This window comes from Phaethon aethereus (genome assembly GCF_964289735.1).
Source record: "Phaethon aethereus genome assembly, chromosome: 20".
Classification (NCBI taxonomy): Eukaryota; Metazoa; Chordata; class Aves; order Phaethontiformes; family Phaethontidae; genus Phaethon; species Phaethon aethereus.
This window is the reverse complement of record NC_138596.1, coordinates 1319497-1331700: the sequence shown is the minus strand read 5'-3', so window position 1 is coordinate 1331700 and position 12204 is coordinate 1319497. Positions and strand designations below refer to the sequence as shown.

The following is a 12204-nucleotide window of genomic DNA, read 5'->3' as shown; positions in this document are numbered from 1 at the left end:
GTAAGAAATTTACTCAGTACGTTTTATCAAGGAAGAAATGAAGGCGTTCCTTCCCCTTCGCCTCTCCAAAACGCACAAATAAAATAAAAAAGAATCCCAACAAAAAAAGTGACATTGTCGAGCTGAAAGGCTCCTTTGTGAGCTGTTGCGCAGCCCTGCAGGATCGCGGCTCCTTCCTCCTGCGGAGCTGCTGGAGTTCAGCTGGAGCAGAAGGGCTGCGCATTCCTGGTGGCGATGGAAGGCTCCGTCCCAGCGATCGGCGCCAACAAACGTTACCGCTTCGCCTACATGCAACCCAGGCCTTAAAAATGTGTTACTTAGAGTGCTTTTTGTTCAGCTGTGTGGGGTTTTTCAAGTCGTTAAAAGGTTTGGATTCCCTTCAGGAGTTAGTCAGCTAGAAAGTTTTGTTTTGTACAGTTGGGTTGTATTTAAGCAACATGAGCAGCAAAACATCTGCATGTTTTGAGTCAGGAGAATTATTTCACTTTTAGATAACTCAAAAAAAATGGCTGAAATTACTTTATTAGACTTTCAAAAAGTAAATTTAAAAACCTCTGGGCTGAGGCCAAGCAAGGGAGATTTTTTACCCAAAGGAGAATTCTTCAGAAAGCAAATGAAAGAAAATAGCAAGGCTTAAGTTTAACCCTCGCAGGATATATCGCTAATAATTGGTGGAAGTTCTCTGTTTCCAGATAAGCTTTTCTGGGCTGAACGATGATTTTGCTCAAGATGTTTTTCTTTATTATTTATTTACATTATTTAGTTGCTGCATTGCCTCCCTGTGAACCGATCAACTCTCCATTACCTTCCTGCGTGGGTGTGCCAGCCGAGGGGCTGATCTACCATCATCAGAACAGATGCCGAATGCACTAGAGTAGGGTGGTTTTCTTAAGGTGAAGTTTCTAGTTTAACCAATCGTTAAAAAACTTCTCAAAACTTTTGAAGTTTCATATTAATATTTTCCAAGAATGGGTTCTGCTCGATTCCAGAAAGATGAAAAGGAAGATGAGTCGTTCAAACTGTGAATATGGAAAAATGCGTTTTTCCAAAGTGCACATTTTTGGAGTCTGAGTTGCAGCAGTTCTGTGACTGAAATGATTTTGAGGTGAGAAGCTGAAAATTAATAGTTAAATAACCATTCCTGAGGAGAGATTGTGTCTCCGAGTTGAAGAAAGCTGAGTTTCATTTGTATGATGATCTACTGAAAAATCATAGGATTTGGGGGGAGTCCTTGGCCCTCTGTGCCTGCCTTTCAAGCATCCATTTTTTTACTGTATACATTTCCCAGTCTGCAGCAGATTTTTATAGGAGATGCAGAAAGTTACTTGAGACACAGGAGTTAACTTGCCTATTTTCCAGCTTTCCTGCCGACCTCCCTGCTTTCACTTATTTTTGCAACTTTCTCAGAAATTGGTCTTTTGTTTTAAAGCTGTAATTACTTGGTCTCAGCCCAAAGGTGATTTAGAGTGGGCTGTTAGGGGATTTTTAGTGGGTTTTTTTAATTCATGAAGACTTTGGTCTGTCTTATGACTAACATTTCTTAACATAGTTCAGAAACGGCTGCTCCTTAAACCTTTGTGTGTTGCTTCATTCTTGTTGACTGAAGTACTTTTTAAAGCTATTTAAATGACAGAAATGGCCTGGTGCATGCATAGTACGTATCTTTTATGGTTTATTTATACCATTGTCTGTGAACGCCAGGACAGCATTTTGCAGAACTCCACTGTGCCACAGCTAGCTTTTTCCTTGAGTGATAGGTGGTAATTCAAACAAGTAACAGCTGTGGAAAAATACAGGGGTTTGACTGTCGAGGTTTTTGCATATGATCCTGAGGGTTTCTGATCTGGCCCCTCAGTTTATGAAGTTGTGCCAAATTAATATCGTTGCCTAGAAAAGTGATCTAATCAGGTAGGTTAATCAAGTAGAAACGTACAAATTCACAAACCCATAATCATTTGTTTTTATTATTTTTAAGAAATGAGGAAATTAAATGCAAACAGTGTTCATTACTTAAGGTTGCAAATTTTAAATTCAAAAATGCTGTGACATTCTGCAGCTGTGGTTTTCAGAGCAATGCGAGCATGATTCCAACAGACATACGGAATATTTTGAAACGTAGTTGTGTTATTAGATAATGTGACATACAGTATATGTAATTTAGGATGAATATGAAACACTTCAAAATGGCTTGGAAATCCTGATCATTTATGATCCTTGACTTATAACACTGGGTTTTGTTTTCCAGCTTGCAGCTTTGCCCACCGCATTATTTAGGGCTTGAACGTGATCTTTGCTGTGTGCTGCTTGTGGTCCCACGTGTTACAGCGGACAGAGCTTTTTCCCCTGTCCTTTCAGATGTGCCTTCAGTAAGACCAGGACAGGATAGACCCAGGGGGGATTCTTGTGGCCCATCTCTTTAGAGGCTTTGGCATCGCTGCCTGTGAAGGGGAGGCACGGCAGTGGAGCAGGCTGTGCCGTCTCCCACAGGAGGCTGAGCTGGGCACACTGTTCACTGTTTGCCTTCCTGGGTTGACAGCACTTGCCCAGGAATTAAGCGCATGAGCCATTTCAAGAAACCCTCGGTAGAAATTACAAAACGCATCGTTACGAGCTCCATCAATGACATAGGGACCGCTAGGATGCGTCAGCCCGGGCTGTGCACACCTCAGCCAGGACCCCTTCGTCCCAAGACGCGGCCGGCGGCTCACAGCCCCTTTGCCTTGCTGCGGCCCGAGGTGCGAGAGGGGTGGCGGGGGCTTTCCCCAGGCTGGGTGAGAGCAGGGAGGCGGCTGCCCTGGGCGAGCGGTGCTGGTGGGCACTGCCTTGTGCCCAGCGCTTTGCCAAAGCCCTCTCGGGGCTCCCTGAGTTGGGGCTCTCTGCAGCTCCTCCGAGCAGGTTCCAAGCTGCAACCTGTGTGCAGGCCTGGGGTAGGGATGTCCCTTGTAGCCATCCCATTTTGAATCCAGGCCCCTGTGACAGCTTGGGAAACAAGAGCCCCACTTTTGGAGGCTCTTCCTAAGGATTGTGGGCAGCTGTTCTAACAAACAGCCCTTGAGGTGGCCCGGTTTGGCCCTGCAGCCCATTCCTGGTAAGGGCCGCTGGCCTTTCACAGTCCGCTCCATTGGCAGCTGCCGTCCCACCGAGGAAGCCCGCGCCTTTCGCAGAGGCAGCCACTCTGGAGAGCTGCTCTCAGCCAGGCCTCACGGGCCACGATGGCAGCGGCATGGCAGAGAAGAGCTGCGGTCGGAGGAGCGTGAGCGAGTGCGGCGCCACGGACAGCCGAGGCGCAGCCTCGCACTGTCAGACGTGGGGCAGAGTCGGCCGCCAGATCTAAGTGCAGCTCTTTCTCTTTGCAGACACTGAAGCTGCCTCAGGTGAAGGAGCCTCACAAGGCAGTAAGTACTCATGGCGCAGTGGGTAAGGCGGGGCCGGGGCCTGGCGTGCGTGAGCACCGCGGGTGCTCTCCCCTCGGGGGTACGGCCAGGCTTGCTGACCGCAGCTCCCCGGCATCCCTCGCCCCCCGGGGGTTTGGTGCGGCCCCTGCGCCGGGGGATGTGGTGGGGCGGTGCCCGGTGCGGGAGCGGGGGTGGCGGGAGCTTTCAGCCGCCGGGGCAGGAGGCCGAGGGGCTGGCTGGGCCCTTCCCCGCAGGCCGGGGCTGCGGCGCGGCGGCGCGGCCGGCAGAGGGCGGCCCGCGCCGCGGAGATGGCGGCGGTGGTGGGCGGGAGCCGCCGGGGCAGAGCTGGTGGTGAGGCCGCCTCACGGCGCGGCAGCCGCGGGGCAGCCGTTTGTCGGCGTCTTCGCGTCTTGAGGGGAGCGCGGTGCCGGGGCTGGGCGGGCGAGGCCATGGTGCCTCGGGGAGCTGGGCAGCGTGAGGAGATGGAGGGCGGCCATGAGCACCCGCTGCCCTGCTGCCTCAGCCCCCATAGGGGAGATGCTGGGTGCTGCCAACATCTCTAGTGATCAAGTCTTCTATGATTTTTAAACCTTAAACCTACAGTTCGGGGGGCATATGTGTCCCTGCCCCGAGGAAGGACGTTGATAAACTGGAGTAGGTTCAGAACAGCCTCCCAGGCTGCTGGAGGGGCTGAGGCAGCAGGGCCTGTGCACCAGGGGAAGAGGTGGCGTCAGGGGGACCTGATGGCTCCTGTGAGGTGGTGATCCAGAAGATGGAGCCAGGCAGTTCACAGTGGTGGGAGAATGAGAGATAACGGTCGTAAAACAGTAAGAAGAGAGGTTCAGGCTGTGTTGAAGGAAAAGCTTTTCCCCATGCTGTGGAGCAGGTTGTCCAGAGAGGTTGTGTCTTCTGCATCCTTGGAAGTTTATAAGACCAGCCTGGATAAAGTCCCAACTAACCGAGTCCGAGGTCAGAGCAGACACTGCTTTGAGCTGGAGGTCGGGCCAGAGACCTCCTGAGGTGTCTGCCAACCTGGATTTTGCTATGATCATGTTAGGTGAGGGCCATGGGTTGCATTGGAAAGGTAAGTTACCAACCTTGGTAGTTACAGAGGGCAGCTTGGAAGCACCAAACTTACACTGGTTGGGTATAAAAATGTTAGATAAATAGTAAAGAAGAATAATTTAAAGACTGCAACCATGCCACCTTTTTTGGACTACTGATTCTTTAGCCCCATTCTGTGATAGATGAGGAGTTGGGGATAGCATGAGGGAGTCTTGGCCGCCTGTCTGCAGAAAGAAGCAGGACTGACTTCACTCCAGGCAGGGGATGAAGATCCTCAGCCCTGAGCTGAAATGTCTCAGTAGCAACCAGCCGTCACACAGTGTATACCCACTCCTGGTGCCCACTGGAGGAGAGATGGGCTCTGCAGCTGGGCCTGTTCGCTTTCCATTGACGCTGTGACATGCCGTGTCAGCTCCATGCAGGGGATGGACACTCCTTCCCATTCTTCTGTTGCCTCCTTTGTTGCCTCTTTCTCTTTTTCTCTGCTCTTTGCTCTGCTGCCCATTAGTGTTTTACTTGTCATGAGTCTTTCCAGGCTCATCTCCTGGCCTCATTGCTCTGAATTTTGACACGGGGCCCTACTGTATTCTAAGCTAGGCTGTATGCATCCTGGGCTTGGTATTCGGGTATTAGACGTAGTATCCTTTTTGCCAGAGTTTGGGAATGACCTTGTGCAAAGAGATGCTTTTTTCTGTAAGTCAACTTTTCCACTTCTTACCTGTTGAGGGATTTTTTTTGGCTGAGAAAGACAAGGCAGAGTGAGGTATGGAGAGTGAGAGGGGAAAAAACATGAGGGTTCATGCCCTTGCTCTGTGGGAAAACCCCATGTCATTTCAGCTATGAAAGGATTTCTGTGGACATAACTGCCTCTTCTGTGGTGTCTGGATTTCAGGGAGCTGGGGACAATGGAAAATGGCACGCAAAAGTCTCGGAGAGAACAGCAACAAGCAGCTGCTGTCTGCACCAGGCTTCAGAGGAGATGCCGTGGTAGCAGTGGAGAGGGAGCAGTAAGAGAGGCAGAGACTGCTTCCATCTTCACATGTAGGGCTGTACAAATCTTGTCCATCCTGCCTCCTCCCCCCCCCCCCCCCGAAATTACTGAACACCCTTTTTACCTTCTACACTCATTGCTGTCCCAGAATAGTCTCATCTAACTGAAAGACCTAGAGGCAAGACCAAGCTACCAGGGCAGGGAAACAGTGAGTGGTGGGGCTAGTGGAGGGGGAAGAAAGGTCCACCACAGCCATCCACCTTGGTGGAAGAACAGGCCGTGGGTGTCACCTGTCTTCCTGCATGAACATGAAACTGCTCAGACGGTGCTGCTGTTGCTAAGTGCAGATGGTTTTAATTTCCTGACAAAGTCATCTTCCTCTTCCCCTCCTCACTGCTGCAGTGAAATAGTTCAGCTGCCTTCTTTCCTCCCTGTGCCTTTCCCTCTGGGGCTGGATTAAATCCCTGGCCTACCCTGGTTGCCTCTGCACGGCTCTTCCCAGCTCTTCCCCTTTTTCCACTCAATGGCCCTCTTGTTTCCTTGTCAGTCTGTTTGCTCCTCATATATTTTAGGAATTTTTTATTTATCTTTCCTTTCCTGCTATTTTTGTTTTCCCTGCTGCTCCACTGCTATTCCTCTGTGACCCGATTTGGCTGTTCACACCCTTTCTATTACAGATGTCTGTATTGTTCAAATCTTCCTCTGCTATTTCTGTCTCATTGGGAACCTCTAGATTCATGGTCTCTCCAGGCTTGTTTTGCTGCCTTCTTCCAAAATTTCTCAGTATTTAAGGGATACAGCAAGATCTTGTTTTCTCTTACGTGCTTCTTTCTGGGGCATAGATTGCATCCATCCTAAACTGGTGTGGATGAGGAGCTCCCTTGACCAGCCGTGCGTCCTTGGCATTAGTTCTGGAACTGCAGGTTTTTAAAAGCTGTTAAAGTTTTCTCTGTGGTGACTTTTTGGAGTTACTCACGGCCACAGCAGGCACCTGAAAAGTTTTTGTGAATGTAACATTGTGTGTCAAATGGGGACACATCTCGGCCGCTGCCTCTGCAGAGCATGGCGAAGGCACATTGGCTTGGTCCTAGGAGTAGCTGAGCTTTGGTGGCAGCTGCATTGTGCTCCAAGGACTTATCCTGAGAGAAACAAGTTGTGTTTGTTCTTGGGAGACAAAGTCTGCATCTTGCCATACTGGGTCTGAGAGCGAGTCCTGCTTGGCCTGTTGAGGGGATGAGTGACTGACGTGGTGGGTGAAGCCGTGTTGTAACAGACCTCTGCGTTCAGGTCTGAAGGACTGTGGTAAGAAGGGGATGCTGTGGGAAGGGCTGGCCTGGCCTTTTTTCCTGGGAAGAAGGGAGCCATGGAGCAAGCTGGGATGCAGCTGAGGCCAGTTATTTGTTTGCTGCCTGCTTAAAGAGGAGACAGTAGTGTTTAGACTTTCCAGCTGGGAAGGCACTTTGAAGACTCCCTTGAGGAAAAATTGTTGCACTTGGTTGGTTATTTTCAGCCTTTGGGTTTTTTAGTCTATAGATTGTGTCTCTGGGACTCCCTTTTTTTTTTTTTTTTTTTTACCCATTCTTGAAGGGATGGGTATTGAGGAGAAGATGTGCTCGTGAGGACATAGTTACATGGCTTTGGGAGCTGCTTTTCTAGCCTTGGCTCAGGGTCCAAGACCAGAATTCCCACATGTAGAGGGAAGAAAACAATGCAACTCACAGTGCTAATGTGTTAATAAAAAGTCTTGTCTAACTGCTACCAACTTTGACTGGCAGGGAGAAGGAAGGGAGGAAAGAGGTTTTGAAAAAAAAACTTTCTATTTGATATTTTTCCCTAGGCAGGGGTGGCCAGTTTGACATCTAGGTCACTGACTGTTCCTGTAGAAGAGTCTGGCAGTCTTTTCTGAGACGCTTGTACGCATGTGTGGTTTTCTCCAGACTTTTGGAGGTGCTCGGGAGGAAGGTGTTTGGGCTAGATCTGCACCATCATTCTTCGTGGAAATTCCAGTCATGTTTAGGGGAGTTACAAACTTTGTAAAAACAGTCCCCCTTCTGCTGCTCACATACCACGGGAAATTCTTGGCAAGCTGACAGATAACTAAATAAAACCACTGGCAAGCAGGGGTCCACAAGCCCTGAACCAGCAGGGACAGTGTGCCAGAGACACGGCTGTGGGAAGCATCACCTCTGACGTGAAGGTCTTTGCACTCTGCTGGGTCATGAAGCAGGTTGCATTCAGTGCATGTCACAGTTTGGGGACAGTAGTTTTAAGATCTGGGCTGGCACCAGTGTTGGATCAGCAGTCCTACCCATGGCAGTGCCTATACCTGGGAGCTGCGGTTGGGTTAGGAAGAAAACCCAGGATGGTCTCCATGCTGAAAAGCTTGTTTCTGGGCTGATCCCCAGAGGCAGAGGGGACTATGAGCTTCCACCAGCACAGCTCTGGTCTCCAGAGCGAGTTAGCCTTCACTGTTTCCAGATCTGTAACTCTGCTACAGATTATGGATTGTAATATTCAGGCTATTGGATTTTGGTATTATTCTTACTCTTTGCTGTAGGAGAGACGAACTTATGTACAAGAACGTCTCCAGAATAGCCGTAACTGTCTTGTAGAGCTCAAAGTTAGACTGTGAGTTTTATGGTTTCCTGTGAAACCTTAATTCATCTGGAAGTGTGTAAGCACTTAAGTTTTTGTCTACATGCTCACTACTGCTTTTTCTAATAGTGTTTCTTTGGACCAGCCTAGGACAGAATTAAGGTTGCTCTGGCGACTGTTATTATGGCACTTCCCTAATTACAACTTACAAATGGCCTTTTAATACCTGTTTTCAGAATACCAAGTGTTAACAAGTGCAGCAAGTAGTGTTACTAGGCTCTGGTAGTTCTAAGCCTTTGGCCTGGATGAGCCTTGGATCACTTTGTAGAGGAGTTTGGTATTCTGCAGGCAGGCGGGCAAGCAGCAGAGAGAGTGACTTGCCAGAGGCAAGCAGCATGCGAGTGGCAAAGGAAGAGAGCACGAGTCTCTGGGCTTGCAGCCCAGTCCCTGTCTGCTGGGCACAGCCTTACATTGTTGGATTGCATTTCTGTGCCCTGTGAAAGAAAGCAGAAAACAAATGCACAGAGAAATAGGAGGAGAAGAATTGCACAAAGCTGAAGGTTTCTTAAAGTATAGCTCGTGTATTAACTTCATGTATGTCTGGTCAGCTCTTGGAGACTTAGAAAGTGTTCCTCTTGTCGGGGAGCAGTCCTGAGCCTGATGGAGCAATGCTGATTAATTGTGAGGAAGAGTCTTACTATTCCTGGAGTCCTTAAATAGAATGCTGTTAAAAGTGGGAAGAATCAGGAAGAGGTGATTTCGGGAGCCTTGAATTCATCTCCAGTGTGTCAGTCAGGTTGGGTGAGTTCAGGGGAGCTTGCTGATAGTGTGGTTTGCTCTGTTCTTTTGGCCTGGTAACAACTTTTTTGAGGACCATGACAAGCAAGATGTAGTTCAAAAGCAGGCAGTGCTCACAGGCAGTACTAGCCATAAGTGTGAAGCTTGGTCCATTAGACTGTTAGCACCAGCCAGTTATTCTGTGATGTGCAGGAAGACAACATGAAAATACAATTCCACTAAAAGACGACAGTTCAAACGCGCTGCTTGCTTTCATTCCTAGCAGTGTTGCAGTTTGTTACTATGGCAATTCAGTGACATTTGCTGGAGGTTGGAAGATCACTAATGGTTGTTTTCTGGTAGATCCTCTTTTTTCTGCCTCCATCTCCCGTTTTTGTGCAAATGCAATTCTGTTTAAGCAGTGAAACTGCATTTTGTGCTGTTTCTCAAAAGCAGATCCTGTGCTCTTGCTGCCAGCAGGTTACTCCTCCACAGCTCTTCAGTGGACTGCACCATTTGCGAGATGCCTGAGAGCACAGCGTACAAGTCCTGTCTGTAAGCCCAGACCATCCTTTGCCTGGCAGTGCCTGACAGCCTCCTTCCCTTGTGCTTTAAATTCTAGTGGAAATGAGAGGGACTTTCCTAGTACATTTTTGCTTGCTGTGGCCAGCCCCATAGGTTGAAAGCTCCTAGGCCAGATCCCACAAAAACCCAAGATTGATCCGAAGTTACACAACCTGTTTTTTCTTTGTGTCTGTTGGCCTTTCTGTTGTGTTGGAGCCCTCTTTTCCTGTTCGGACATAATTTCTGGAAATTAGTGTAACCCTCTCACAGGTGATATTTACTAGGTATTTTAGACTGCCCTGTTGAGTTACCAGGTTGCAGGGTGTCAAAAAGTGGTCTTTGGATGTTGTGTGACAGCGTTGTGTCACCTCCACACACCCCAATGAGCAGCTCTTCCGAGACCATTGTTATATGAAGTTTTTCTGGCGTAGATGGGAAGTTCTGGCACTACAGAGAGAGTGTCCTGCCTCTGGAAGGACACTGGAAGGAGGCAGGAGTCTCTCCATGAAGAGAAGAGAGACATTGAAGAGCCCATTGAAGGAGAGAGAGAAGTGACTGTATTGACTGGGGGAAAAAAGGTTATACCTGAGCCCTTAATGTTCTTGTGTCTGGACAGTGGGGAGAAACATAAATGGGAACTGGCAGAATCAAGGACGAGCAGTAGCCCCTGCGTGCCTGAGGCAAGGCTGAGGACAGCAGCGGTACACATGTGAGAGGGACTACGTCCAAGCCGTGGCCAGCAGGGCTGGTGGGAGGCACTGGCTGACCTCAAATAGTGTCCTGCCTCCACCCAGGCTGCAGCCCCGCCTGAGCCGGAGCACCCTGTGGAGCAGGAGTCAGTGGCAGCTGACAGAGCGGAGCTGCAGCAGGAGTAGCTGCAGAGCCGAGCTGCAGAGCAGTAACTCCCATGCCCTGCACAGCAGCAGCCTGTAGCGTCCCTCTTGTCTCCCACAGAGGAGTTGGGTTTCAGCTGTGCTTTCCTGAGGGAGAAAAAGCCGTTCCCTTATAGTCAGGTGCTGGCAGTGGCATGTGCTGGGGTCAGTAATGGATCCTCCTGGAGGAGCTGCCTGAGTTAGGGACCCTGCTGAGAGAAGCGTTGGAAAGAACTCAGCCTGCTGCACGGCACTGGCCTGGGTTAACAGGCATTCATCAGACTGTATGTGAGGGCAGTAAGTGTGCTCGTTAGGAGTAGCTGCTGATTGCTCCTGAAACTACAGTTCACGACTCTGAAGGCACTTTTGCTTCTAGTCATCTCAAGAGGACTCCTTCCTCGTGCACAAAGGCATGGTAAAAATGACTAGATGAAACTGGTTATTGTTTGTCACTGATAAAAATTTGGGCTGGCATTGGTAGCTGTGAGCTTGCAAGAATTTAAAATGTAGGTTTGGGCTCCAGAAAGTTTAATTGCTTCATGGGTGAAAACAACATCCTCAAGGTTGTTTTTCTAACATGTTCTTCAGCAATTTGCTGTGCAGACAGTTCCTCAACCTCTCAGATGTGTGGCCTTTCCCAGTGCCATCCCTGCTAGCGCCGGGTGGGAGTTTCTGCCAGTAAGCAATCTTAACTCCTCTTTGCTGCAATTAAACTGAAGTCTTGTCTTTCCCTCTATGGCCAGATTCGATCACCCTTCCCAGTTTATAGCAGCTTTTTAATGTATCATGTGTTGCTTTCCCTACTGAAGTGAGTTGTGTTACTGTGTTGTAGGTACAAAGTTTGTGTAATCGAAAGCTTACACAGATACTGGTGTCCTACAGAGAGAAAAACCCAGATATATCTTCCAGGGAAGATGGGGTGTAGCTGGTGGTACGAAGAGTTCTTGGCCTCTTTTGATACAGTCCAGGCTTTTGCATCCTCTCCAGCTCAAAACTGACCCTCAAGAAGAGACTGAGAAATGGGTGGACTACACTCCCCTCTCCTCTTGAGTGACAGACTGTTGTAGTACAGGCCAAAATCATACTGCAAACTACAGTTATAAAATGCTGAGAAGCATTTCAACTCCAAGGCTACCAGTACTATCAGTGCAATCTAGGCAAGGAAAAGCCAGTCAGGGCATTTTCCTCGTGCTGTATAGGAGCAAATACCAAGGAAGGCAGGGATGCACAGTATCTGCTGCAGTGTCACAGAGTTAAAAATAACTGCTCTTAAGGATAGATATCCTTATAATACAAGAGGGGCTAAAGTGATCTTCAGAAGAGGTACTCCAGTTCCAGCTGTGTATGTTATGAAGCAGGCAGGACACCCTAATATCTCTCAGGTTTTGTGTTAGTAGCTGAGTGCTATCACCGTCACCGGTTCAGAGCTTGACTCCAAGCTTGGACTTTGCCATAGCCTAGAGGGACAGCAGAGCTGGTTGCCAGGGACATTGCCAACCTGCTCATCTGTCTCGCGCTGAAGCTCCCACACTGTGGCACCATTTTTAGTGGGTGCCGTATGATGTCTGAGTCATTTCTCTTTGCCAGATCTTCAGTCCCTCTTTATCAAGTACCCAGATGTAGTGAGGCATTTATGCCTCAATGCAACATACTTTTTAGTTTATGATCATATCCCAGCTCCTGGTAGCTGGCTATAATTCTTACCAGACTGATGGTGGGTCAGACACATCTTTTGAAAATTAAATATGACTGTGCTGTCGTCTGTGAACTTTATTTCCTCCTTCCCCATTCATAGTAGTATCGTGCTTGCTTATTGTGCACTAGAGTGTACCTAGATGCTGGGCTAAGATAGAACATTCGGTGGTAGGAGGGACACCAACTTTCATCTGCATCTGAGGATGTTGTAGCCTGCAAACAAAATTATGTTTTTCTTTCCAGTTTCTTA

At 48.7% G+C, this 12204-nt stretch overlaps 1 protein-coding gene across 1 annotated transcript in view; it reads left to right on the top strand.

Moving 5' to 3' along the window:
* Positions 1-12204, top strand: part of ZNF618 (zinc finger protein 618) — a gene marked incomplete at both ends in the record, with an annotated part of 160473 nt that overhangs the window by 99053 nt on the left and 49216 nt on the right. Inside the window, one exon of the mRNA XM_082009003.1 lies at positions 3357-3395. Coding sequence (XP_081865129.1) covers positions 3357-3395 — 39 coding nt within the window. The remainder of the gene's footprint in view (positions 1-3356; positions 3396-12204) is intronic.